The 26,306-nt window shown below is 52.1% G+C and overlaps 1 protein-coding gene across 6 annotated transcripts in view; it reads left to right on the top strand.

Annotated features, from left to right (window-relative positions):
- IKZF1 (IKAROS family zinc finger 1) overlaps positions 1-26,306 on the top strand; it is a 99,690-nt gene that overhangs the window by 54,155 nt on the left and 19,229 nt on the right. For 4 of the 6 annotated variants that reach the window (XM_032430515.1, XM_032430514.1, XM_032430513.1 and 1 more), the window contains 2 exons: positions 18,257-18,517; positions 24,006-24,173. In XM_032430515.1, the coding sequence (XP_032286406.1) occupies positions 18,257-18,517; positions 24,006-24,173 (429 nt within the window). The remainder of the gene's footprint in view (positions 1-18,256; positions 18,518-24,005; positions 24,174-26,306) is intronic. The other 2 variants (XM_032430519.1, XM_032430518.1) reach the window with 1 other exon arrangement.

The raw sequence follows: 26,306 nt of genomic DNA on the forward strand, positions 1-26,306 counted from the left end.
TGTGTGTGTGTCAGTCTGTGTGAGCATGTATCGGTGTGTGCAGGAGCGTGTGTGATTGTGAGAGTCTGTGAGTGTGTATCAGTGCATGCGTGTGCACTTGGCCAAGCCCCCAAATGCAATTCCCTGCTCTTGCTTCCCTTTCTGTCACTTCTCCATAATTCTCCGCATTTCGGTTGGGCTGGTGTCTGGCAGCAGCTTCCTCTTTCCCTGCATTCCTATATTTCACTCCTCGCTCTGGTTCCTCTTCTGGGCTGTTACAATTCGGGCAGGAGGATGTGGACACCCAGTTACAATATGACACATGCCGCCGTGTCACAATCGTGCTCTGGGCCCTGCCTCCTGGCGGCATCTGGATGGGGCAGCAGGAGGATGAGGGTAGGTGGTGTGGAGCGGGGACAGAATGCAGAAGTTGGGGCCTCTGGAAACCCGAGAGCTGGCGATAGCTGGGATGGTTTTCCTCAGAAGCCTGGAGTTTCCCATCCGCGGCCTGATTCCAGATGGGCGTGAGACCCGCAGGGCCGCGGGGAGCCGCAGGGGGGTGGCCATCTGCTTTGGGCCTCAGCCCAGGGCTGTGAGCCTCCTCTCCCCCAGACCACTCTGCTGGCCCCCAGCTTTCCTGTTTCTGTCTGTGGGGTGTGGGGAGCGTGTCCTCGGCGTCTCCTTGGCCAGAATCCCCCTCCCCGTCCTGACACCTGACCCCCGTTCCCACCATGGGACCCTCTGGGCAGGGGCCTCGGACCTCATCCCAGCTTCCAGAGGCCTCTGAGTCCTGCCCCTCATCCCCCTCTGCAGCCCCAGCGTCCGAGCGGCAGGGAGGACCACCCACCACACACACGGCCTCCTCTGTGTTGATCGCCCCAGGGATCTCCCTCTTCCGCACTGCTCATTGTGAAGGCTGCCCTTCGGGGAAGCCAGGCCCTGTGGCACCTGTCCGGCCCCGCTCTCCCCGAGAACGAGGACTTCCTCTCATCCCGCGCTGCCCGGACGCAGGGCTGGGGTTTCGTGTGCGGCGCCTGAAGTATAAACCACTCCTCGAAGGCTGTGTGGTGTGCCTCGGTCAAGGGGCCTCGTTTCGTAAACTGACGAACGGCCAGAATGGGGGGTTGGCAAACGTCGGCTCTGTGTCTCCCACCTGAGACAAAACTCTCATCCCGGTCACCTACGCTTTTTTCGGCTTTCCATTCGGATGGGCATATAGGGCAGCCTTGGAGGGACAAAGATGAGCTATGGGGTGAAGAGCACGGGTTCAAGTCCCTGTTTCGCCCCATCCCAGCAGGTGACCTGGGGCAGCCAGCTGACCTCCCAAAACTTCCTCACCTCCTTTGTCAACTTGGGTCATGGTCACCTCACGGGGCTGCTTCGAGAATGCAAGTGCTGGTGTATGGAAAGCATTTCCCATAGTGGCCGGCACCCAGTAGCTGCTCATGGACGACGTGCAGCCAGCTGCTGGGGCCAGGCGGCCTTAATGTTGACCTTGCTTGTTTGGCATCGGCTGGATTCTAGATGGAGGAAGACATGGGCTGCCCTGGTCCTTCTCCCATGCTTCCCAGTAAACAGCGTTGAATCATAAAACGACAGAGACAGGGGAAAAGGAAGAGAAGAACCTCCCTCATTTCAAAGAAACGGTGCTGAAGTGAAGGACAGGACTTTTTGAGCTTCTCGAATCCTGAAAAGTGCTGACATCTACCAGGAAAAAAAAAGCGTGATATTTGAAGGTTCTTCCCAAGAGATGTGCAGTTTTGACTGAGGTGCTGGGCAGCGGGAGGCTGCTGAGTAATGAGTGAGTCCCACTCGGAGGCTGTGGGGCCGTCAGCAGAGGGGCTGGTACTGCGGGTGGGCACCTCTGCTTGGGGGCTGCCCTGCCCTTCCACCCTCCAGATGTGTGGGGACAGGACGGGCATTGGGTTCCGGTGTCACATGGGAGGGGACTGAGTCCTGCTGAAGCTGTGAGGGTCTCTCAAACCCCAGAGCCTCTCAGAGGGAGAAGGAGGGCGCGGGCAGGTCCTTCCCTAAACCCCCGTTCCATCATCCCATTTGGTGGTCCGAGCCCCATCCCAGAGCTTCCTCGTGAGTGTTGACAAAACACCATATGCTTAGCAGTTATGAAGCCTAGAGAGAAGTTTGGAAATCATGAGAGAGAGATCAAGAAGGGGAAGAAGGAGGGGGGTGTGTTAAGGAATCCCTTAGGAGCATTTCGAGGTGAGCAGTTCGTTAACGCTAGTTACTAAAGAGCTTAAAGTAGCCATATGTCCCCACAGCCTCGGTATCAGCTGGGGACAGGGGAGTCCTGCCATGGGCCACAGTTCCTTCCCCAGAAATCTCTACAGCGATGCTTAGCTTGCCATTTAACGGGAGGGAGCAGGAGCTTTGTGGCTTCCCAGCACAGTGGGGGCCCGAGTCTGAGGCCTGGGCTCCTGTCTGCAGCCCGCTCACTGGGCTGGGGCAGTGAAGGTGCCCCCAGGAATGCGGGGCTCATCTGTGCTCAGAGCTAGGGGACTCCTGTCTCCCCATCCCACATTGTCTTGAATGTAAAAGTCACTGTGAGTGGCAGGCTCTCTAGCTTCGAGCCTCTTTTCCTGAGCTGCCTTTGTGAAATACGTGTGCAGGAAGAGTGGTCTTTGTGCCATTGACATGTGCACAGGCGTGCACACACACGCATGTGCGCCCCAGCGCCCGGGCCAGATGCACCCACCCCCCCACCCCCGCAGGCTTCAGTCCCGGCCACCGCTCCCACCCTCGGCCCTGTCTTCCTCTGCGCATGACGCAGGTGTCTTGCACTTCCTGCTCTTTCCCGCCCACATCCCCAAACCCCGGCTCACTGGCTGAGCTGGTGCCTGCGAAGTATGCTTTTGGGGCAGAGAACAGGAAGAAACGGGAAAGGCAGGAATGGGGGCCTCGTGGCCCCTGCAGCTTGGGAAAGCATCCGGAGGCCTGCTGAGCGTCCCAGCGGCCTCAGAGGATGAGCAGGGTCAACCTCCCGCAAGGATCGGCGCCCATGTGAAGCCAGAGAGCCCACTCCTGCCCCTCTGGGCTCAGGGCCCCTGGGGCCGGGGCCCGAGCTGTTCTTCCTGACCCTGCTCGGCCTTTGCTGAGTCACCTTTTGCTTGGAATGCTGGCAGGGACCCCTCAGAGCTTCTGGAAGGGAGGGACAGCAGGGGAGCCACCCTCTGTGTGTCCTGGGGGAGATTACTTTATCTGCGGCCTCCCCGAAGCCGGGCCTGGGCTCCTGGAATCTTTGGGGCTTGACACGGTGCCAAGTGTGGGGAAGGGAGGGAATGTGTTTGCCGAGCCTGGACGAGCTGTGTCCGCTCCGCCCTTGAGCCCGGAGGCCGGCGACAGGGTTGGCTTTGTCATTCTCAGCCCTTCCCGGGTTCCCATCAGGAGCCCCGTCCCCTGCGCCCCGCCCCCCATGCGTTCCAGGCCCGCACGGCCCCCACACTCGCAGGTGTAACAACGGCTTGCAAGATCTCCTTTCCTCTTCCGTGCCGCGTTTTGCCACACTCCCTTCCCCCGGGCAGCGAGGGTTCAGCCTGTTGTTTGAGTGCGAATGTGCCCGCGGGAAAACCACATCGGAAACACGTGTGCAGCGACCTCGGCGGGAGCACGTGCGCAAACAGCAGTCGGGGGCCTGGCTTCGCGGCCCACGCGGCGGTCGCCTAGGCGGCGGGCGAGCTGCGCGACCCGCGTCCCTTGCTCTCGGGGTTGGGAGTGAGCCCTGCCCTGTGCGCAGGTGGAGCACGGTGCTGTCCCTGTCCTTGCAGGGCCTGCTGTGCATCCACGGCCGCCCGCCGCGGACACACCTGGGCGGCCGCCCCTGCCCATTGGCACAGTCGCTTTGTAGAATGTCCCTCCCTTACTGTGTGGGCCCCTGCGCCCCAGCATGAACGTCCCTCCCTGGGTTGAGATGTGCAATGGAGGAGGACGTTCACGTTGTCGCTTCTGCCCGGGGCCTCATACGGGCTCGTCCTCCCTTGACGCCCGACGGGACCTCGCGTTGTCTTGTCACTGGTTCTCCAGCCAACTTCATTTCCCCAGGCGTGATTCGGGGCCTGAAAATGTTCCTTCTCGCTTTTTAAAGCTTGGATTAAGCTCTGTCGCTCTGTTTTTATTATTTATTTTAGTATTATTTCGCATGTTCTCCCCCGCATGATTTCTTTAGATGTACAGCCGTTGGAGGTGAATTTCTGAAAATCTCACCTTGCTACTTTTGTACACTTGTGATCTTTAGCACAGGCAAATGTTATTTTTAACCCCCCCCACACACACACACGGAGGTAATTTTTCATTAAAAAAATGAAAGAGCAAAAAGGACATAACAGTCAGAAACTAAGCCTCACCCTGTTCTTTAATCTATGGGATATCTCACCCCCAAGTTGTGATAAATTGTGTCTTGGGAGGTGTTGGTGACAGGAGGCCACAGATGACACCAAATGACCACAAATGACTTTCAAGGATAATCCCATAAATAGAATCATCGTTTTTGAACCTGCTGTTTTCTTACTTGTACCCTTCAGAAGGAAACTCTTCTTCACGTACTGTTCTTCCCTTTCTAAATTACAGGTCTGCGCATCAGAGCTTTTGTTCTGCCCCTTAGTTCACCGTGAGACATGACAGGTGTATTAATAAAACATAAACAAAAATAGGATAGGTGCCCAGCTGTGCTGCATCGAGAGAGAGAGAGAGGTTCAGAACCGGGTTTTCATCTGTTCCCTGGGCTCTCAGTTAGCTTTGCGCCCTGTCTGCTCTGGAAGGCAGATCTGACAGTTGGGAGTTTAAAGTAAAGCAAAGTTGACTTTAGACATCTTTGTCAAGGCCCAGTTCAAGCAACCAAAATTGTCCCATGACCTTGGCAGTTTGCCTGAAACACCATCTGCATAATTCTCAAATGGAGAGGAGCACCAAGCAGGAGTATTCGGGGCCAGAGGGAAGCCTGCATGGACCCAGGGGGTCATGGTGCCAACAGCAGTTTCCCTGAGGACATGTGTCTTTGCTTGTCACAGCCAGTGATCCCACAAAGCATTCTGTTTTTTCTCCCATTTAGAAAACTCGGTTAATGTTAGTGGGTTGTAGCTGATCCCATAGGGCCTGAAGTCTTCGTTGACAAGATGGGTGTTTATCTGCCTGTGCTTTTCCACTAAGAAAAAAAGCTTCAGCATGCCGAAGGCCTGAGTCTTCACATAAACCTGACGAGGATAGATATGATTATTCTCACTTGGCGGGGCAGGAAACTGAGGCTCAGTGTAGGTGACCCTGGACCGCTCAGTCCACACAGCTGATGGGAGGTAGAGCCGAATGCCAAACACACCTCTGACCCAAAACCTGCTCTGCACCCCACTATCTAGAAGCTGCCCCTGCCTTCCCATAAGGGCACGAGACACAGGCCAGGGCACACATTCAAACTGAAAGCCAGTCCATGTGTGCTCAGTGTATACAAACTGCAGTCAAGTCCAGCCCTGAGCAGAAACCAGCAAGAGCGATTCTCCCTGTTCCTAACTGGCTCCAAATGCACCCAGTTTCTTGGGAGCCTCACTCTCCACCGACGTAGGAAATTAAAGTGCTTTCTGCCGCATATTTTGCAACTTCTCATTGGATGTGAATGAACTTCTGAAAATGTTCAGATCTGATAGTTGTCTTCAGAAAGTAGTAGTAAAGGCTGTTGAGTCAGCAGTTCTATCCTGAACACCTTGCATGTTCTAGGCAATGTGTGGGAGGAGAGGAATGGGGGAAGAGGGAAGCCAATACGTGTAGCCTCTTCATCTGAGCTCAGAACTGGGTTCCGGACCACATCAAATCCAGAACTGGGCATGTGCCCCAAGGATTCTGGGCTGGAGCTGGCCTGAGAGAGAGCCAGCTTTGAGGTGGGCATCACAAGGATGGGAGGGGGGAGGGGTGACATCCAGCCCTGTGGAGGGTAGGGATGGACAGGGCTCCAGGAGGGGACCACGTTCCTATGGTGGTGGAGGCATAGTTAGGAAATAATGATCTGCACAGCTGAATGAAACTTGCAGGGCATCCACAAGTAAGGTGCAGTTGGTGAGTTTGCTTTTTCTTACATTTTTCCATAAGGCTCATGCACTTGATTATCTGAGCGGCATGGCCTGCTGAGAGAGTTACCGTCCTTAGGGACCAGTCGTGGAGGGACTCAGACCCAGGTCTTGGGATTTGGGGCTCACAGTAACAGTGCCGGCCACTGAGAACTTTGGGAGTGGATGTGGGCTGACGAAGGCATGCCTTTAGGGCAGCGGGCAAGATCGACGAAGGGGAGCCCGAAGGCAAGGTCCACAGGATGCATCTCCACCAGCGTGCTGGGCGGGGGGGGCCAGGAAGCACTGGCAGGATGTGGTGCAGGCCAAGGCAGCCTCGGCTGGGTGGTGCTGCTGGGAAGTGATGTGACTGGGAAGCAGGAAGCTTGAGAAGCTCTGCAGGATCAGAGGTGGGCTGTGGGAGTCCAGGGTGCAGGGGGGACCCGTGTGCGTTCGAGCTCCGGGAATCCAGATAGGAGTGCCATTGGCACAGCTGGGATGGAGGAAGGATAGCTGGGTCTGCAAAAAGATCTTGAGTTCAGATTTGGGGGAGCTGGGTTGTGACAGAGCCCAGGTGAGTTCCCACAGCCAGGAAGCCTTGGCATACATTCACTGCCTCTTTTTACAAACATTTTGTGCGCCCCTCGGGGCGTGGCATTCGGTTGGGGCCATGCAGGGTGCAGGGCTGAGTGAGACCATAACCTGCATGCCAGGGCCCCCCAAAGTCTGGAAAGGAGGTGGGATGAAAAGCTCAGTGTGTCCTGGAAGGAGCAGCTTAGGACCGACTCGGTTTAGGTATGAGACCTCACACCAGCACTCCCCAGCTCTGCGTCTGTGGGTCAGACTTTAAATTTGTCTGTAGTTCAGCCTTCTCTTTAGTAACGCTGGAACATCAGTGCCTCCCTGAAATGAGCCATCAGGAGACATTAGCTAGCACTCTCTTTCCTGGGCAGAACCCGGAGCTCCCCAACGTCGAGGGTGGGCTAAGAACAAATATCCATCCCAGGAATGTGTAGGTATGGAAGAATTCCACGAGAATCCGGATTTGCAGGTTAACTCATTCTGTAGCCGGAGTGCAGCCATGGTGTTTCGGCTCTGGCGAGGGGCACCTGTCCTGTCCGTGGCCTCTCTTTACCATCCCAATCGGGGGACCCTGTCGCTGGTGCACAGGCAGGGTTAGGCTGCCAGTCGTGAAATGCCAGATCTGTAAGCCTTGCAAAGGTCACTGCAGACCGTACTAACTCAAGTTAATAGGACACTAATGATCTGACCATGCCCAACAGGCTAATATGATTTGAAGAATATGTATAAAAGTCAGACCCCAGCGTATTTCTAACTTCTCCTAAATACGAATCTATACATGTTGACTCTCCCCAGAAAATCGTCAGTGTCCTTCTTTGACTTGAAAGTGGAACAGACTTCCTCCTCCTGTTTTGAAAATCTCAGGTCTGTTTTCATGTCTCCCTAAGGTGACAACAGCATGAGAGATTCACATGCATGACCGAATGCAAACTGACAAGTGCGGTTTGTGGGCATTTCATCTGTTTTCCAGAATGTTCGTCAAGGTAGCAGTCTGAATAGAACTTAGAATCTGAGCCATCGACAGCATTTTCTTTGAAAATATTCGCGACAACGTGGCAAATAAAAATTCCTACCAAATGAACTAAATTTGGTCTTGAGAAGAAGAATGCATTTCATGACATTCAGAAAACTTAAGATACATTGAATCTTTTTCTGTCTGTACCCTTCTGAAAACAATGGGCTAAAATTTGGGGTGGGATTTACTAAAGAACAGAACACACGCCTGAAAGCCCCTCAAGGAAGCATCACTTCCCTGCTCCCACAGGTCGGGGTCTAGCCCCAGCGAGAGGAGCTGCTTTGCTTCAAGTCTTAGGCTTACGGGCAGGATTGTGCTAAGGGACAGGGCAGGTCTACACCTGCAAACCTCTCCGCACATGAGTGAGAAGAAGGGTTTTGTGGCCCACCTGAGGGCTCACCAGAAGTATGTGAGCACCGTCAGACCACGTGAGCCCCTGACCAGCTGTCTCAGGGGGAGACAGGGACTTGTGAGACACTGTGCGTGCCCACCCTGTGCCCCAGAGGGCCCAGATGAGCTGGGGTGGGGATAGCTGCATGGAGGGCAGAGCCAATGGGGACATGCTTTCTAAATTGCTGGTGGCCAAATCATTTCATCTTGTGGGGGACTATTGGTAAATGCGCCGTGGCCCCCGTGTGTGGGTGAGCGTGTGTGTGCTTGCACACCTAAGTGTGTATGTGTGTGCGTAGCTGGACTAACACCCCTCCTGACACCTTTCAAGCACCATGATAGGGAAAACACAGCTCCTCAAAGGCCCTTCCTGCACGGGAGAATGTGTGTTCGGAACTAACACGTTACACACGAATGTAATGTGTTAGTTAGATATGGTCTCAGATTTGCACCTTTCCATGGTAACCACCAGGAGGACAAACTACAGGACTTCCTTGGAGTCCCAGTCTCCTCCCTGGTAAACTGGTGATAGTTCCTGCCTCGTGGGACCATGGCGAAGACTGAGGCAGCTTATGGAAGGTTCTTTGCAAGTACCTGGCATTTACAAACTCCCTGTGAATGCCTTCCATGAGGGATAGACCAGACAGGAAGGACTGGACAGGGCAGGACAGAACTGGACCGGACAGGACCTGACCGGACAGAACCAGTCAGGACAGGACCAGATAGAATAGGATGGAATAGGACCAGACCAGACAGGACAAGACAGAACCAGACAGACCTGGACAGGACATGACCACAGAACTGGACAGGACAGAAGCAGACAGAACTAGACAGGATAGGACCAGACACGACAGGACAGGACCAGATAGGACAGGACCAGATGAAAGCAGACAGGACAGAAATAGACAGAACTGGACAGGATAGGACCGGACAGGTCAGGATGGCACAGGACTAGACAGAACTGGACAGGACCTGACAGGATAGGATAGGTCCAGAAAGAACCAGACAGGACAGAAGCAGACAAAACTGGACAGAACAGGATAGGGTGAGCTTCACGTTTTCCTGTTGTGCATAATTACCATCCAGAGGAATGCCATGTTCTTCTTCCAAACTGAGAAGTTGGTTGTGCACGAACGTGTGTGGTGCGTGACCAAGAGTGAATTCCTATCGGCTCAGCTTTCTTAGGGGGAAGTAGAACAACTCTATGGCTATAGCCGTGTTTGGTTTTTTAAGCTTTTTGTCCATTTTAGGGAATCAAAGATGAAGGACAAAACTCAAAAAGTTTGAATTACAGTAGGCAAGGAATGGATTCTCTTGAAAACGATGAACATTTAATGTCTAATGAGGTACCGTGATGGTGTTCTGTATTTCAGGGCTTACACTTGGATGACCCAAGCCCTATGCAGGTCTACATTTTCCACCATCAGGCCGTTTGTATTTAGCGTACCTTTCAAATCCCTTTGCTCCTGTACCCGTAATTTACGAGTGGCCATGAACACCTCTCGTCACCGTGTTCGTCGTGATGCACACAAGCTGTGGCCTGTGGAGCTGAGGGGACGCCCAGGGCCATCTGAGCAGCATCTCGGGGTTTGTGGCACTGTCTGATTAAAAATTTAATCGGAGTCTTAGATCATGTATTGTAATGCCCCCATTTTTAAAAGGTAAGACATGCCTTTTCTCCCATCATCTGAGATGGGCGCACTCTCATGCACAGAGAGACTGGGGTTGGAGCTCAGTGCAAAGGTCACTGTAAAATTGGCATCGTTTCGCCGGCCGGCTGCTGACCTTAAGCACAGGTGCACCCGGGTAAGCCGCGCTGACCTGCCTGTTTGATGGGACACGTGATAGGACCGTCTCTGTTAGATTCGGACTGTTTGTTGGGACATAATTAAGGTGGTCACTTCAACGAACAGCTTTGCCCATTATCCCAATATTCTAATAAATACTTCCTGGGAAAACCAGGAGGGTCTGTGGTCAGATAAATTTGGAAGCTAGAACAGTTTCAGCAAGGTTCAGTGGGTCTGTTTCCTGCAGCACACCGTGGGGTCTTTCCTCTGCTAATTCAGTGGGTGATCCAACAAGTTTAATTTAGCAGCTGCGCTGTGCTCGCAACTCCAATAGACGTTGGGATGCCACCGTTGGAGAGAAAACTGTGTGTGTGTGTGTGCGCACACGTCTGCATCGTGCTCCGTGTGCGCACGTGGGTGGTACCTACTAAGCCTTCAGACATAGACATATGGTGGGAAGCTCTGACCTATAAAGACAAAAAAAGAACTTGAAGATTTGAGGCACTGATAACATTTATGAAAGCAGCTGATAAGGAATACCCACAGAAATTGATAGCTCTTTTTGAGGTGGGGGAAAACACTAATTTTCCCCACTCAGTGGGTCATGTGAACATTTCTAATTTTCTATGAACACTTTCTAAGAAATGTTGAAAAGGTGAATGAAGAACGTTTGCTATGCATTCAGCCCGGTAAGAAACACACGGCTTTTGTGAAGATACGTGCTCTCCTGGAACAACCTCTGCCTCGATGCTCAGATCTGGGGGCCGTGTGTACCACTTCTGCTGAAAAGTTCCTCATGGTTCTAGAATGTGTTCTTGGTTACGACCCCCAAGGTGCTTAGCACAGCAGGGGTAGTAGATAATATGCCAGGAGCTCAGACCTCTGGATGTCACAGTCCTGTTTCTGAGCATCACGGGGTTACCTTTCAGTCGCCTGTATGAAGGCTGAGAGTAGCTGATTAGTAGCCAACTAATGATTTTGAGCAGTAATACTTCTTTTTTAAAAACAGTAACCTTTCTTTTAAACATTTACTGTGTCTCATGAACACTATCAAAAGCCAGCTTTCTTTTCTCCTTCTTTATTGCAGTTGTATATGGGGCCGATGGCTTTAGGGATTTTCATGCACTAATTCCCAAATCTTTCTCTCGTAAGTATATGCCTTGCTTCTAGAAAACAGAAACATGTATTCATTTCATACTCAATTTCCATAGCGTAAATGCATGATTCTCCACCACCCACCTTCATACTTGAAAAAATGAGGTAAATATTGCCCATCCTGTTCATCACACATCTACCATCTGGGGTATCACTGATATAATAAAGTGCGTATGTAACATTTCAGACTATTGGAAGATTAGACAGTGGAACATGCCTTTTGGTGGAGTAATAGGGGTAGAAGTAACACTAGCATTGAATTGTTACTCTATTAATGTTGGCGAACAGTTCTGCCATTAATGTGATGAGTATCTCCCTTTGAGTGAGTAGGATGATAAAATGGCCAGACTTCCTGTCACCATGAAACAGACCAACGTGCGTGCATGATGACTTTTACAAATTTGTGGGACAGGAGGAAGAGACAGACTCTCCCTCTGTTGCTCTGCAGTATTAATTTCAGAACCGAGAAGAGAAACATCGCAGGGCTTTGGGACCGTTTGGTGCGGTTCCTCGCTGCCCAAGCAGACACACTGAGTGCTTTGTGTGCTCAGGACAGTCCTGATCTGAGCTGTTAAACCAAAAGCAGATGTTAATTTCATTTTTAGGTATTGAGAGATGATAAACCATAGACAGATCAGGGCAGCACCTTTGAAGGAATATTTTAAGGAATGAAGTGTGCTTTTTAAAATGCTTTAAAATATTTAAAGTAGCACAAATGGTCATCCCCTTAGGACCAAAGCCTTCAGAGGCTGCATTAGTAAATTCTCTCCTGTTGTAAAGCAACCTCAGCAAACGGCGTGCTTGTTAATACTGTAACAGTCATTGATCCAGCACAATCCGAAAGGTGTCAGTAATGGTAAAGGTAAGATTCTGACATCCTAGTCATCAAAACTCTGCTATCTAAAGGATATAGCAACAACCCAGATTGGAAGTTGACTACTTTCCCAGGTTATAAAAGTTGTTGAGATCTTTCTCTTACCAATCTTCCTTTGATTCAACTTGAAAACAATAGCTTGAGATTTATTTCTGGGAGAGATGGATATATGTGTATGTATTTATACGTGTGTGTATATATATATATATATATATGTATATATATATGTATATAGATGTGTGCACTCCTATGATTATATAAAACGTGGAGGTGCTAGGACAGAGAAGTCAAGTTAATTTTGAGATGAACAGTCACAGTGCTGAAAAGTTGAGAAGTCAAATGCACCGAAGAGTAAGAAAAGATGGTCTGAGATGTTTTCACTAAGTCTGAGGGAGGTCTAGGGGCAAGCATACTGTGATGTGCTCCTATAAAGATCCAGGCTACCTGCAGATTTTATAAGATGGATGATGCATGTTTTGATATGTGCTTGTCTGTGCATTTACGCAAATGATTCACGAGGTACTGGTAACTCTCTCTTTCCTCCCCTCCCCCTCCCATGTCCCCAGACTGTAAATACCCTCCTCCTCCCCCGCACAGATGGCTGATGACCTGGAGGACTTCCCCACCCCAACAGCAACCCAGCTGTTCTGGGCCAACATCGCCACCTGGTGGGCAGGGTGGAGAATTGCTCCACTCGCCTGACCTCACCTCTTTGTTTTCTTTCTTGAAAATTAAAAATACATAACCTGTTTGACCCCCGCTACCTTCTCTATCCCAGTTTGTGTTCCCAGTAACCTGAGGAAAATGTAAATGTGCTTGAAAATCATTCCTTTGTCAGACCCCTCTGTCCCTGACTTAATTTCATTTAAAGGCCTAAAGTAGCAAATAAGGATAAAAATGTGTCTAATCATGCATCTTGACAAGAAAAATACCCCTACATTTTATTGGGGTTTTGGGGGGAGGTTGTTGCTGTTGGCTGCGGAGCCCAGCACGGGTCTTGAACTCACGGCCCTGAGACCATGACCGAAGCCAAAATCAAGAGTCGGACAGCTAATGGACTAAACCACCCAAGCGTCCCAAAACCCCTATGTTTTAAATGATAAAACTTAGAATAAGTGGTTTTATTAGCTTAAAAATGCTTAAAAGTTCTCCCAAATCTCTTTTAGAGCAGCACTAAACATCTACACATTTCCTCTTCATCTCAAATTTTAATTACGCTCATTCAAGGTCTCTTGTAAATATTTTTATTCCCTCTGCATTTTGCTTGCTGGTCACCGGTTGCAGGAATATTTCTGTCTCCCATTTTTTTGTTCATTTAAAAAATGGAGCACTTGAGACTCATGTGGCCTAAACTCAGACTACAGGGACGACTTCAGAATGTCTCCTCCATGGAAAAGCACAGTGTGAGGACCAAACATTTACCTTACCAGTAAATAGAAAAACGCATTCCAGAAGGGCAAGGAAAACAGGGAGGAAACACAACCCATTTGTCAGGTGGGGACTGGCAGGGCACGTTATATCTATGCATTAACACATTTTAATCATTCATGAGTACATGCAGGGCTGGGCAGCATGCAGAGGCCTCCTGGCCCCGCTGACCCTGAGTTCCCTGGATTCTCCAGACTGTTCAGTGCTGAACTTGTGTATGAGCTGAGGTCCACCTTGCCTTAAGGGTCTTGGGTCTCTCTTAGGTCTGCTGTGTTACTAATAACGTAGAAGCCCTCTAAATTATGTAACAATAATATTTTAATTTTTCCTAATGTAAGACAGCATCTGAGAAGGAAAGTAGCTTTGACTCCAGATTTGAAGGCATCCTCTCTTAATATAAGCCATGTTTATTAAATAATAAAATCGGGCCCCTGTCCGTGTGCTCTCGGGAAGAGCTACAGGGTTAGGCCTGAGCCAGAGCGTTCTGGGGTAAAGAAGTGTGTGAGTCTTACCTCATGTTCTATATTTAATCAGTTCAATTCAGTGCCATACTGAGTTAGACATTTTTCTAAGGGAGGGGGTGGGATGGAGTTGCAAAATATTTATAAGTATAATGCCCACATCGACGGAGAGTCTAGTGTTTCATTGACATCACAATGCACCTAAGCAGTTCCAGCTCCAAGAAAACGGGGCGGAGGAGTGGTTTAGGAGTCCGGGGAAGGGACGGCCAGTCAACACGAGCCCCGGTTAGCTCAGAGACATCATCCGAGGGGCAGACTAAAGCACAGTAAACACAAATGAGGGGAGACCCTCTGTTTCATGGAAGTGCCTGGTCGGGTTGACCTGTGTCATTCAAGGGACACCAGTGATGAGGACTCGTCCTGCTCCATTTGACTTTTCTCAAGGGAGTAGGGTAGGAACCTGGCACCCTCCCTTGGCTGGGCTCCAAGCCAGCAGGTGGACAGCTTAAATCAATGCCAGTCGTCTGTCCTGCGAACTCTTCGTTAGGTGAAGCAACCACTGGAGACTTTGACTTCTGCGGGGTTGGGAAATTCAAAAATAATGGGCCCACAAACGCAGCAGTCAGACAGGCCTCCCGAGTCCTCCGTCACTCCCGTACATGGAGATGCAGGAGGAGGTGATCCACCCAAGTGTCCCCTCTGCTCCATGAGCTAGAGGCCGCCTGCCCGGCCGCAGAAGGATCCCGCCACCCGGGCGCCCCCTCCGAGCCGCGCTGTGCCCGGGCCGCCCAGGCTGCCCGCTCTCCTGTGGCTTCAGCCTCTTGGCCCCGCGAGCTGTTTCTCCGAGCTGGTCCAGCCCCGTGGACGCCCCCAGTGTGTTCAGCCCCCACAGACTTCCTTCCTTCTGACCCCTTCAGGCTGGGCGTGTCCTTTTAATGGAGGCACACGGCCGGGCCCGGGGCAGGGACTCCAGATCTCACCCCGTGCAGGACCCCGAGGCTACATCTTCTGTTTCTTCTTTTCCAACCGCATCGCTAATTGAGCCCAAAGCCCCAAAACCTTTTTCACACTTAGATAAGTGGGGCCGACACCTCCCCCCCTCCTGAGTTTGTGTTTTTATAAAAGGTATTTTTTAACTTAAGGGGACTTGACGTTTATGTCCCTTAGATCACAATTTTGGAGACTGGTGTGTTTGTGACTTATTACAATAGGTTCGTACCCTGAACCCCTGAAAATAATAACCCTTGGCCTGTGTTCTCCTCGTAGCCAGAGGGGACACGCTGTTTTCAGGGACGCCCTCTTCGGAGGGCAGGAGCCCGTCCGTCTCCTCTGCGTGGCCAGCACCCACTTTGCATTTGTCCACAGAGATAGGAATGCTTTAGGGAGTCTGCTGGAGATTCTCGCTCTCCCTCTGCCCCTCCCACCACTCTCTCTCCAAAAAATAAGTCTTTAAAAAACAGAAAGATAGGAATGCGTTTTGCCCATATTTAGGGAACTGTCACTCGTGCTTGGCTCTGGTGTGCCCATGGGGACAGTGTTGCCCCTGTGATCTCCCGGCCCCTCCCTGTCATCCTATCTCCCTCGGTCCCTGCAGACCTTTTCTGTCCTAACGTGGCCTGGAATCTGTCCCCGAGAGGCTGCCAAGCTCCCAGCCCTAAAACTCTGCATCTGCCACCTGGCTCCGACCTGGAACGTGGGTGGCGTCTGCTCCCGTCAGTCACGGTCACCCGACCTGGCCCTCCGGTGGCCTGGGGTGTTGTCTGTGCTCTTTCCTTCAGAGACCCGCAGCATTACGGCACCCCGAATTCCAGTCTGTGAGCTTTGCCCCCTCCGGCATGGACCAGCTCGACCTCAACCTGTACCTGGGGTCCACAGAATCGTGGGGTCGCTTCTCACAGGCTCTCATGCCTTTTGAGCCTCCCGTTTTGGTTCTGTTACAGTTCTCGACTATCACATGACATCATAGTAACGAGAAAGCCGGATTATGATGGGAATCGGGTCTGGTTTGAGGACTTCCGTGCTCCCTAAGGTGACACGTGGGCCGTGCCGCCCCCCAGGCCACCCTCACCTCCTTCCTGCCACACTGCAGGTAGCCTGCTGTCGCCCATGTCACCCGGAAGTTCACCCCGCTGCTTCCCACTCTCCTGCCCATCACCAGGAAGGGCCCACACGTCCCCAACAAGGCAGCCCCACAGCACACCGCAGGGTGACAGCCGTACCTGTCTGCCTTAACCACGTGCGACAAGTGATGGTTTCTGGCGAGGGTCAGTTCTCTCCACGTCCCCACACCTCTCCACAGGTGCGCGGACCTACACCCCTTGTCTCCGCGCCGCTGGCTGAAGAGCCTGCCACGCCAACAGCCATGTGCCCCGCCGTGCTCTGGAACGCCCCAGTCTCGTTTGAGAAAAAACAAGCCACCAGTCGGATGGTTACAAATAATCCCAGGTGAAGGCGTCCAGGAGTCTTTGAAACTTGACGGTCGTGTTTCCAGAGCATTCTAGCGCAGAGCCCGGGGATAATGAGACCCTAGAGAATGAGCTTGCACCTGGAAAGGTACAGGGCGTGACTGGGAATAGGGATTCTAGAGAGCCCCGAGGTCAGAAAGCCTGACGGCACCCGCACCGCCTGGCCTGCCCGTGTCCTGCACTCCCCGTGTCAGTGGGACTTGGTCCCTTTCTCTGGCAGCTGGGAGAGGTCAGCAGGGGGCCTCTCTGGGGCGCTCCAGGGTGTCTGGTCTTCGGAATCTAGTAGGAAAGCACGGGTGGGGACTCCCTCTTTCTGGATGTAACATAGGGATCGGATGAGAGGAGATACTCCCTCCTGGGCTCTGGCCCGTGTTCCAACTCACTGTCCCATTTATTTATTTATTTTCCTCCCCAGAGAGCTAATGGGAAAATCTTGGCGGGTCAGCAGCTAGGAATGTGGGTGCTAGAGCCAGGCTGTGTGACCTTCCCACGTCATTCAACCTCTCTGTGCCTGAGCATCTTCAACTGTGAAATAGGATGACAGCATGACCTCCCTCAGCAGGTCCCTGCGAGAGCTAAATACCTCAGAGCAAATAAAGTGCTATGTGACTAGCACAGAGTCAGGGTCGCAGATGTCATGGGGGTCGGGGGGCCCCTCCACGGACAGCTCTGTGGGGAATGTGCAGGCCCCGTGCTAAGCTGACTCCTCATCATCTATCACTGAGTCCCCACAGCGCCCCTGGCCGGCCACCGCGGATCCTTCCAGCCTTGACAGATGTGAAAACCAAGGCACAGAGAAGGTGTGTGACTTGCTCCCGAGATCTCAGCGCTCGTAACGAGTGGAGCTGACGTTCCCAGCCATGAATGTCAACTTCAGAGTCTGGGCTCTCGACTTTTATAATCAAAGCGTTGCATAAAATGACCCTGGGGGGTTACTAACTAGGTTGATTATTTAAAACCGTGGTCTCAGACAACCCTGTACGTCGGAATCCCCTGGAGGGTCTCATGACAACACGGGCACTGGGTCCACCCCCAGAGCTTCTAGCCCAGCGCATCTGGGGCAGACCGGAGAATTTGCTCTTCTGACAAGTTCTCAGTTGACGATGCTGCTGCTGGTCCAAGGGCAAAGCCTGGAGACCCACTGATTGAAAATGTTGGTCAGAGATTTCATAGTCAGAACTACTATCTATGTCACTGTTTCTTGTACTTGGCAAAATTCGCCTCCCCGCCCTTCTTAATCTCTGAGGCCATGATAGAAGTGATAGCTTTCAGGGTCGTTGTAGTTTGTCCTACTGATTATGGGGTGGGACTCATCAGTTCATCGCCAGGCTGTGTTTCAGAACGATGCACACGGAATGTCTCTGATTTTCTTTGCCAACAAAAATATGCAAATGGCAGAAATAACTGCCCTCAGTGTGACTTTAGCGGAATCAGGAATGCAGAGCGAACAGGAGCCGGTGTGTTCCTTAACATCAGCTCTTCGCCCTCACGCGTGGGGCCGGCCCCTCAAGAAGCTAAACGAGATCTGTCACCTCCACAAACTCTGCGCATCCACCCTTCAGCAGCTCGAGACCCTGTAGGAAATCGTGGCTCCACCCCAGGGCTCAGGCTCTGTTACCCTGAGGCACTAAAAAGGAATTAGGAGGATCCTGTACCAAAGAAACAAACAAACAGAACTCCTGCGGAAACCCTTCGGGAGTCCATGGCCAGAAACGGGAACATGTGCTTTTGCTGAGCTTTGTCCCAGTGTGTATTAACCCATGAAACAGGGAAAGGGCGCCTCACGAGGAGGAGGAGTTTTTCAGGCTTGATGACCCCTTAGCAGGGATGTTGCCCCAGGCGGGAGGCACCGCACGTGGTCGGTACTCACCTGCCGGCCCAGCCCCGCTTGGCTCCCTGGCACCTGCCGCCGGAGCCCAGCTCGGGGCCACCGTCCCCGGTGGTACAAGCCGCTGAGAACCTTCTCTGCTTCGATGTGCTGTCTTTTTGCTGCTGTGTCGTTTTGGTGGTTTTTTTTTTTTTTTTTTTTTTTTTTTTTGCGATGACACTGAGTGGCCCCTATATTGTGTCTTTCAGCCAGTAATGTTAAAGTAGAGGCTCAGAGTGATGAAGAGAATGCGCGTGCCTGTGAGCTGAATGGGGAAGAATGTGCGGAGGATTTACGAGTGCTTGATGCCGCGGGAGAGAAAATGAATGGCTCCCACAGTGGCCAAGGCAACAGAGCTCTGTCGGGAACCGGAGGCATTCGACTTCCTAACGGCAAACTAAAGTGTGATGTCTGTGGGATAATTTGCATCGGCCCCAATGTGCTCATGGTCCACAAGAGAAGCCACACTGGTAAGGCCTGGCGCAGTTCCTCCTTTGGTGGCCTGGAAAGGTCCGCGGGGTGTAGCGGGATGAGAATAATACCCTGGCTCGCAGCATTGGCTCCAGGTCGTAGCAGGGGGTAGCCTTGTTCTTGCCGATCAGCATCGAGAGGGACTTCTAAACACGCACCAGTTCAAACCTAGATTTAAAGCCGTCAGACAGGGACCGTTCACAGCCTCCCCAGTCCTGCCAAGGGCCCCGGGGCCTCGCCACCCACTAACGAGCGGCGCTGTGCGCTTAGGGCACCTGTAACTCCAACCCCCCCCCCCCCCCCGCAGCCAAACACAAGACGAAACCAAACCAAAAGAGAGCGATCCGCTGACGTGCACTCCTCCTCCAGGTTTCCCCTGAGAAACCATGAGTAAAATGTGCCTTTTTGAAATCCAGCCTCCCAGAGCTCAGTTTTTAGAAACGTGAGTGAGCAGTGGAAAAGCAGTAAAATCCAGTGTGTCACCGAGTCCAGCTCAGTTTTCAGGCGGCTTCCCCACCAACAGGTGAGCCTCAGAACAAGACTGCTGATGGCTGCGTAGTTTCCATCTCACACGGGCACAGAATTTCCCACCAGAGCCTCTGCCTGTTGGAGGCTCTGGAAGCCTCAGAGAAGGAGGTAGCCTGTGTCCAGACAGGAAGGGGCGAGAACCGCGTAGCGTCCCAGGGCTGCGTCCAAGCTCACGAGGTGTTCTCACGTCAGGGGTGGGGGGAATAGTTCTGCCCCTCCATGTGCTCGGCCGTGGCAAAGGATCAGCCCCATACTTTCCCAGCAGGACTGTGGGATCACCTCGAATGGCCCCCGACAGTCTTCGAGACATGAATGGGGCCCCATAGTACCTGTTAACCGTACGCAGGAGGTGTCCTCCGAATCGAAGAGAAACCTGACTCTTTTGCCCTAAAGGTGTGCAAAATGCAATAAAGTCACCACCTATAGTTGTCACTGAAAGTTTAAGTGTAAAACGCAGGAACCCCGAGTCGTGGCTGCTAGGGGCTGGTGTCGGTGGGTCACCACGGAACCAGCATCTGCCACCGCCCTCAGCAAGGGGATTTAAAAAAAAAAAAAAACCAGCTGAAATGTTTACTCTGGAGGCACAAAGGATTTTATCAGATAACTTAGGGAAGTAGGAAGAAGGCTTGAAAATCACAGCCTCGTGTGACTCTCACCCAGGGCCAAACAAATCCAGTGATTATCAGAAATTAAGCAGGAATTCAGAAAAATCATTGAGCGAAACAGCTAGCTTGTCAGGACACGCAGGCCTCGGTGGAGTTGTGATTTTTTATGTCTGATTCGGGGCAGTCTCCTAAATGATATCTTCCATTTGCAATGCATCGGGAGAATCCTAAAAACCTGTTTACTTTCGGTAAACATGCGTTTTCAATAAAAACGTAACTTGTAAAATTAGGCAAACTTTGCTTTTCCTAATGCGTCCCTTAATCTTCCAATTATCCCATGAAATAGACCCCTCACATCAAGCCCTAAGTCAAGCTTGCGTGAGAGTAGTCAGGTTCTCCTCTTTTGTAATGACTTGGAAATTAAAGCGAAAGTAAGTTACTTTGTGATAGACACCTAACAGAAGACGCTGGGACCCGTGTTAATACATTCCTGATGGAGGAATAGACCTCACAAATGAATTACTTTCCTTGCTAATTCATGTAAAGCCTGACTGTACTGTGAAAATTAGCTTAAATAAATATTTGATAAATGAATCGAATTCTGGCATACTAAATTGTCAAAACACAATGACTGCCTGCCCCGATAAAAAGAATAATTGCATTTAATGAATAAACCTGCCAAGTATAGATATGCAGAGTAGCCCCCACTGTTTGCTGCCCACTTCTCCCCACAAATCGCGGCTAAGTGCCAAGCACACAGCAACACGCTGATTCTTTCACTTGCAGGACAAGTTTATTCCAGAAATAGGGACATGCAGTCCGTCAATGTTATGGTTCCTGGCCTGGCTTTTATTAAACAAACCAACCAACCCCTGAAACAGTAAACTCGTGGATTGTCTTCCTGATGTGTCCCCACGCGCATAAATGTGGAGGGTCGCAGGTGAAGCCATACGAGGATTGAGTAGGTAGACGATACTAGGGAGGTTTCCATTTCTCTGGGATCTGAGTGGAGTATGTTAGAAAAGGCACGCTTTGCTGACCATCAGTCCCACCCCGAGTTCTCTGAATTTCCAGTGTTTCTAGAGCAGTTTCTTCTCAACCTCGAAGGCCATATAAATCACACCAGGGTTTCCCTCGCTGGTACCCAGCAGCTCCCAGGGGCAGGCTGCCCCCTTGCCTCTGCCCAGAGCCCCACCTGGGGAAGGTGCCGTGGGCGCCACTCGGAACTGTGTATTGATCCCACTACTTCCGTCCCTAGCTTTGCCGCTCAGTTTCTTTTCTTTTTCTTTTTTTTAACTCAAGTGTAATAGCACTGCCGTCCCCAGCAACACCTCGGGGTCGATGTGAGAATCACAGGGGAGAGTGGTACGAAACAGCCACGCAATGCAGGGGGAAACCCCGCTATGCAAATATGCAGCGGTATCGTCCTAAGTGATGGGACTTTGAACTATCAAGATCAAGAAAAGTGTCTGAATTATGGTTATTCTGGACAGTCTCGGGCCTCCCCCTGTTCCATCATCACCAGCATCAGAGTACAATCTGCTCCGACGTACGGTTGCAGTGGGCCCGAGTTCATTTTTGCAGCTCAGGTATATATTCTGTAATCTGCCTTCTTCTGATATCCCCTCTTAAATGTTATGACGGAGACACCCGTGAAGTCTCTGTTTTGTACCCAAATAAGTTCTTCAGAGGGGCTCAGACCTTCTTACGGAGAGTCCCTCGAGTGGGACATCCGTAGACTCTGAGAGTAAAAACTTAATGTTGAATTAGTGATGACGATAAAGCCTTCGTCCCGCCAAGGAAAAGCAATCCAGCCTCGGCGCGCTTGATGTCACTTAGCCACAAGAAGCAAGCTAGGGACCCAGAGGAGGCAAGCGGATGATGCTGAGCCTCAGCAGAAGAGCACAGGTAATGGGGGCTGTGTTCTGTCGTCCCGCAGCGGGGCCGTGCCCCCTGTCCTGCTAACGCCTCCAGAGGGAAACCACCTTGAGCTGAGCCCCGGGTTGTCACTTCGGAGAACGCCGTCTTCGGGAGTCTCCATGTCCCGTGTTACATATTCATGCCAGCACAATCAGAAACAAATAGATTTCCAGGAAAGCTTGCCAGTAGGATTAAGATGCCAGGCACAGCAAGATACACGAGAACCGTTGACTCAAATTAGAAGACAGATTTCACTCTTGAAGCAACGGCCGCCTTTCTTCCCTTCCCGCCCTGTCGAGCGGGTGGGGGGCATGGCTTGCCTGCGAGGTCCCACCTGGGTCCGCTGTTGTTACTTCTTCACGGACAGTGGCTCCAAGGCAGGGTCCGACCTGCGCCCCCCCCCCGCCCCAGCCCTTTGGGTCCCCAGCGCCTCGTCAGCCTGGAGCTAGCTAGCTTTGGGTCACGCCACAACACCCCTGTGTCACCAGGCGTGTCCTCCACCCTTCCTGTATGCATTTTGGGTGGCGTGAGCTCTCCCAACTGACGACCTTTCCGGAACATCCAGCTGAAGGTCCACTCTGCCAAGATCCATCGCACCCTGCTGATCTCCCTGCACCTGCCCCCAGGGACCAATTACTTCTCTTTTCCCTTGCATCTACTTGGAGTTAAAATATGCACATTCACGCACGTGTGTGTGATGAAGGCCCAGAAGTGTTTCTAACAGATAATGATCTCTCGCTACTGGATGGTCCTGGGGGCCGCCCGGCCACCGACTCTTTGAGATTTAGCTCCGGCTGGTCAGGGTCGCTGTCACCTTCCCATCTGCCTGACTCTTTGCCCAGCCACGTCCGACCCAGATGCAGATTTGGGACAATACCGAATACGTCCTGGTTGGTATCAGGATCCCTCCAACTGGCCTGTAATTAAATATCACTCTATCCTTATGGCAGCACATCTGTCCGGCCCACTGAAAAATAAAAGTGATGATAATCACGGCATCCAGGGGCCAGTGTAAACTTCTCCATTTAAGCCGGTGGAGGTTTGACTAGTCCCAGACACACTTCTGCTAGTTGCTTTTACTAAGTGCCGCCTTGTTCACCAAAACCACATTAAGCAATTGAGAAAATTGTTAAATATACATTTTCACACATTCTTTTTTCCTAAGAAAAACCCGTTACCGGGAAGTATGTTGTTTTTGTTTTTGTTTTTGTTTTTGTTTTCATGTATCTCAACACCAGCTATTGCGGGCACAGAGAGCTCTTCTTAAAAAAAGAAAGAAAGGAAAAAAAAAAAGCAATTGTTCTCAAAAGAGCTTTAGTGTTTATTGAAACCTGACAAGTGTATCATCCTTTCTACATGAGAGCTAAGTAAAACGGTCACTGATTTGGAGTCCAAGACCCGGGACTGCTCAGTGGCGTATTTCTTTCTCACAGACGCCTGTGCATCCCTTTGTTGGATCCCGAACACACGGGACGGGCACTGCTGCACCCATCCAGGGCTCCCATGCCTTCTTAGCCACCGCTCCAGGCAGAACACCCCTAAAAGAATTCCTAATAACAGCTACATCGCCTCTCTTAAATGATTTGTACTGAAAACATGACCGATCTTCTGTGGAGATAGGCCAATGATAGCTTTAGTGGTTTCAGGATTTGGGAGAAGGAAAAAGCCAGAAGGCTCCGTGAGCCTCGGGCTGGGACGCCCCACCACGGGGGAGCTGGGACTTCTCTTTGGACCATGTGGAGCATCCTTCACAGTTCCTTAACTTCTCATTTTATTCAATCTTTCTCCTTCTCTCTCTCTCTCTCTGAGCCTCACACTCTCTTCTGTCTGTCTCCTTCCTGATTTGCCTGCGTAGGGACAGACAGGTAATGGAGAAGAAATTGAAAGGCAAAATACAGGAAAAATGTAAATGAAAAGAAGTTATTATAACTGTTATAATGAAGTGCCTTTCATTTAAATATAAGAATGTAACGCTGAAATGAACTTGTGATCCTGAAATGCATTTTTAATGAGTTTCCTTTTTATTTTGCTGCTTCAGTGGCATATTTTAAAGACCCTTTGAAAAAAGCCACATTAAAAACCCCACCAAATGCCACAACACGCAAAATTGGATATTGGTTTATTCCAAAACTGCTGATCAGGAAGAGTGGCTCTTCATCACAAAATGTTGCAGTCACTTTATTTAAATGAGTTTGAATTTGCATTGTGATGTGCCATTCTGATTTAGGGGAAAAAAATTAGATTTTCAGATCAAATTGACCCAACCAGTGAAGCGTTAAGGAGCTGGCAGGTTTAGTCTGAAAGCCTCATGTTCTATCAAACCTGCAGCCGGTGGAAGTCACCGGGCCCCGTGGGAAACAAGTTCCTCTCCGGGTCCTCCTCTTGTCCCCGCGCCGAGTTCTGTTCTCACCCATCCCTCTCCTCCTCCTCCCAGGGGAGCGGCCTTTCCAGTGCAACCAGTGCGGGGCCTCCTTCACGCAGAAGGGCAACCTGCTCCGGCACATCAAGCTGCACTCCGGGGAGAAGCCCTTCAAGTGCCACCTTTGCAACTACGCGTGCCGCCGGCGGGACGCCCTCACGGGCCACCTGAGGACGCACTCCGGTAGGTCCTGCGGGCGCAGGTGCCGGGCGCCCCGGCCCGGGTTGCGCGGGCGTGTTGTGTGTGCGCGCATGCGCGGGAGCCCCCTCCACCCGCCCCAAGGGCTGGGCCTGATCCCCAGCACAGCCCCCCTCAATCGGGCCTCCCCACACACCCGCCCGGGACTGTGGCAGCACTGCCCTGGCCCCCCAGTTTGGACTCCCCCGCGGGGCAGAGGATGTGGGTGGGAACGCGCGCGCGTGCACACACACACGCGCGCACTCACACACGCACGCACACACACACGCGCGCGCACACACACACACACGCACACACACACGCGCGCACACACACGCACGCACACACGCGCGCGCGCACACACACACGCGCACACACACACGCACGCACACACACACGCACGCACACACACGCGCGCACACACACACGCACGCGCACGCACAAGTCCCGCTTTATAGAGACTCGTTCCAGGGAGACCTCGTCTTCCCGGGGTCCTCAGGTAAGTGGGGCCCTTCTGCAGGATTCTTCCCGCTCTCCTTTCACCCGGCGCGCTGCTAACCCCCGGAACATTCCCAGGTGCATTTCCTCACGTTAATGGTCAGGCCGCAAGTATTACTGCTTTAGGCAGGGGACTCCCGGCGCGGTCACTGTCGCTGGCGTAGTTTTTTTGCAAAGCTGAGAGAGAAGGTGAGCAGGGCCTGCCGCCATCCGTCCTGACCGGGGACACGCCTGTGCCCCCGGGGACACGCCCCCCTCTCTGCGCCCCAGCCTAACTCGTGCCCGAATCCAGGCAGGCCTCAGCAGACAGGCCACTTTGGGGCTCTTACCAGATTTTAGCAAACGCACGTCGAATAATCCGGAGACTCGGAGCATGATTACCACAAACGCTTGACAGTTCCCAAAATACTCCCAGCCTGCGAAGCACACATCCATCTCTGCCTCCTGAGGAATCTTCCTGGCTATCCCATCAAGGGGCCCCATGGTCTTGCAGGTCAGAGGAACAGAGAGGGGCCCTCTGTCCAGCAGGGATACTTCACCCCTGCCCTCCCAGAGCTCATCATCCAGACCGTGGGCTGGTCAGCGACTTCTCTGGAGCGGGGCGCTGTCCGGGGAGGAAGAGACTTCAGACCAGCTCCCCCTGCCCCCCGACATCCCCAGGGCCTCGCTGTCCCCCAGGGGCAGGGATGCTGCATCCCTGGGAATGCGTGCCTAGCATCAGACTGTCTCCTTCCCAAATGTGATGAGTGTACTTAGTGGCGAGGTTCTAGTGACCTCTCCCTGTGCCTCTTCCTTTGTCACTGAGCATTTACGGAGCACCCAGGGGCCCCTCCCTCTGTGGAGGAGGCTGGTGGGAAGCAGCCAAGCACCAACATGTTACCAGTGTGCTGACACAGTGTCTGAGGGGCCGGTGGGAGCACCGGGAGGGGACAGTCAGTCTCCAGGATAGGATGTGAGGCTTCAGGAGAGACTTCCAATAGATGGAGGGGCTTGAGTCCACATCAAAAGGGGGGTTTCTGAGGTTTACCTTCAGCGAAGTTCCACGTGCATGTGTAATCCTGTAAGTGACCCCAGAAGGAGGCGTGGTCCGCATTTTAGCCAGTGTTGTGGGGAACATAGTCTTTCTCCTGGAGCAGTGCCTGCATGAGGAGGCTAGGGGGTGGTCGCGGGCGCCCTGGGAGTGCCAGCACCCTGTCGGGGTCCAGCCAAGCCATCTCCTGCCCATGCTGATCTCCTTCCTGGTAGTGAACGTGGAGGAGACTCCCAAATGCTACCCCTTCCCCCACAGGGGTCCATGCTGACGGCTAGGGAGGGTTTTGCTGCAGGGGACAGGTTGAGCAGATGGCTCTCCCAACATGGGAGGATGACAATGAGCATCTTACAGTGTTTACAGTGTGTCAGTAATGAGGAGCACGTGTGTTGCCCCCTAGAAGTGAAGGTGTCTGGGGAACTAAATGCAAGGCTTCAGATATGACTACGATCCCGGTGGTGTGCAGAGCCGAACAGGTGATCTGGGACAAAGGAACTTCACACATATCATTCATGGAGGTCAAGTGGACATCAGCACACTTGACGACAGGACTGCATCGGGGTTGGTAGGAAGCACAACTCCATGCAGGTGGAAAACACAAAGACTCATCC

This window comes from Phoca vitulina, unplaced genomic scaffold (genome assembly GCF_004348235.1).
Source record: "Phoca vitulina isolate PV1807 unplaced genomic scaffold, GSC_HSeal_1.0 scaffold44, whole genome shotgun sequence".
In the NCBI taxonomy this organism is placed as follows: Eukaryota; Metazoa; Chordata; class Mammalia; order Carnivora; family Phocidae; genus Phoca; species Phoca vitulina.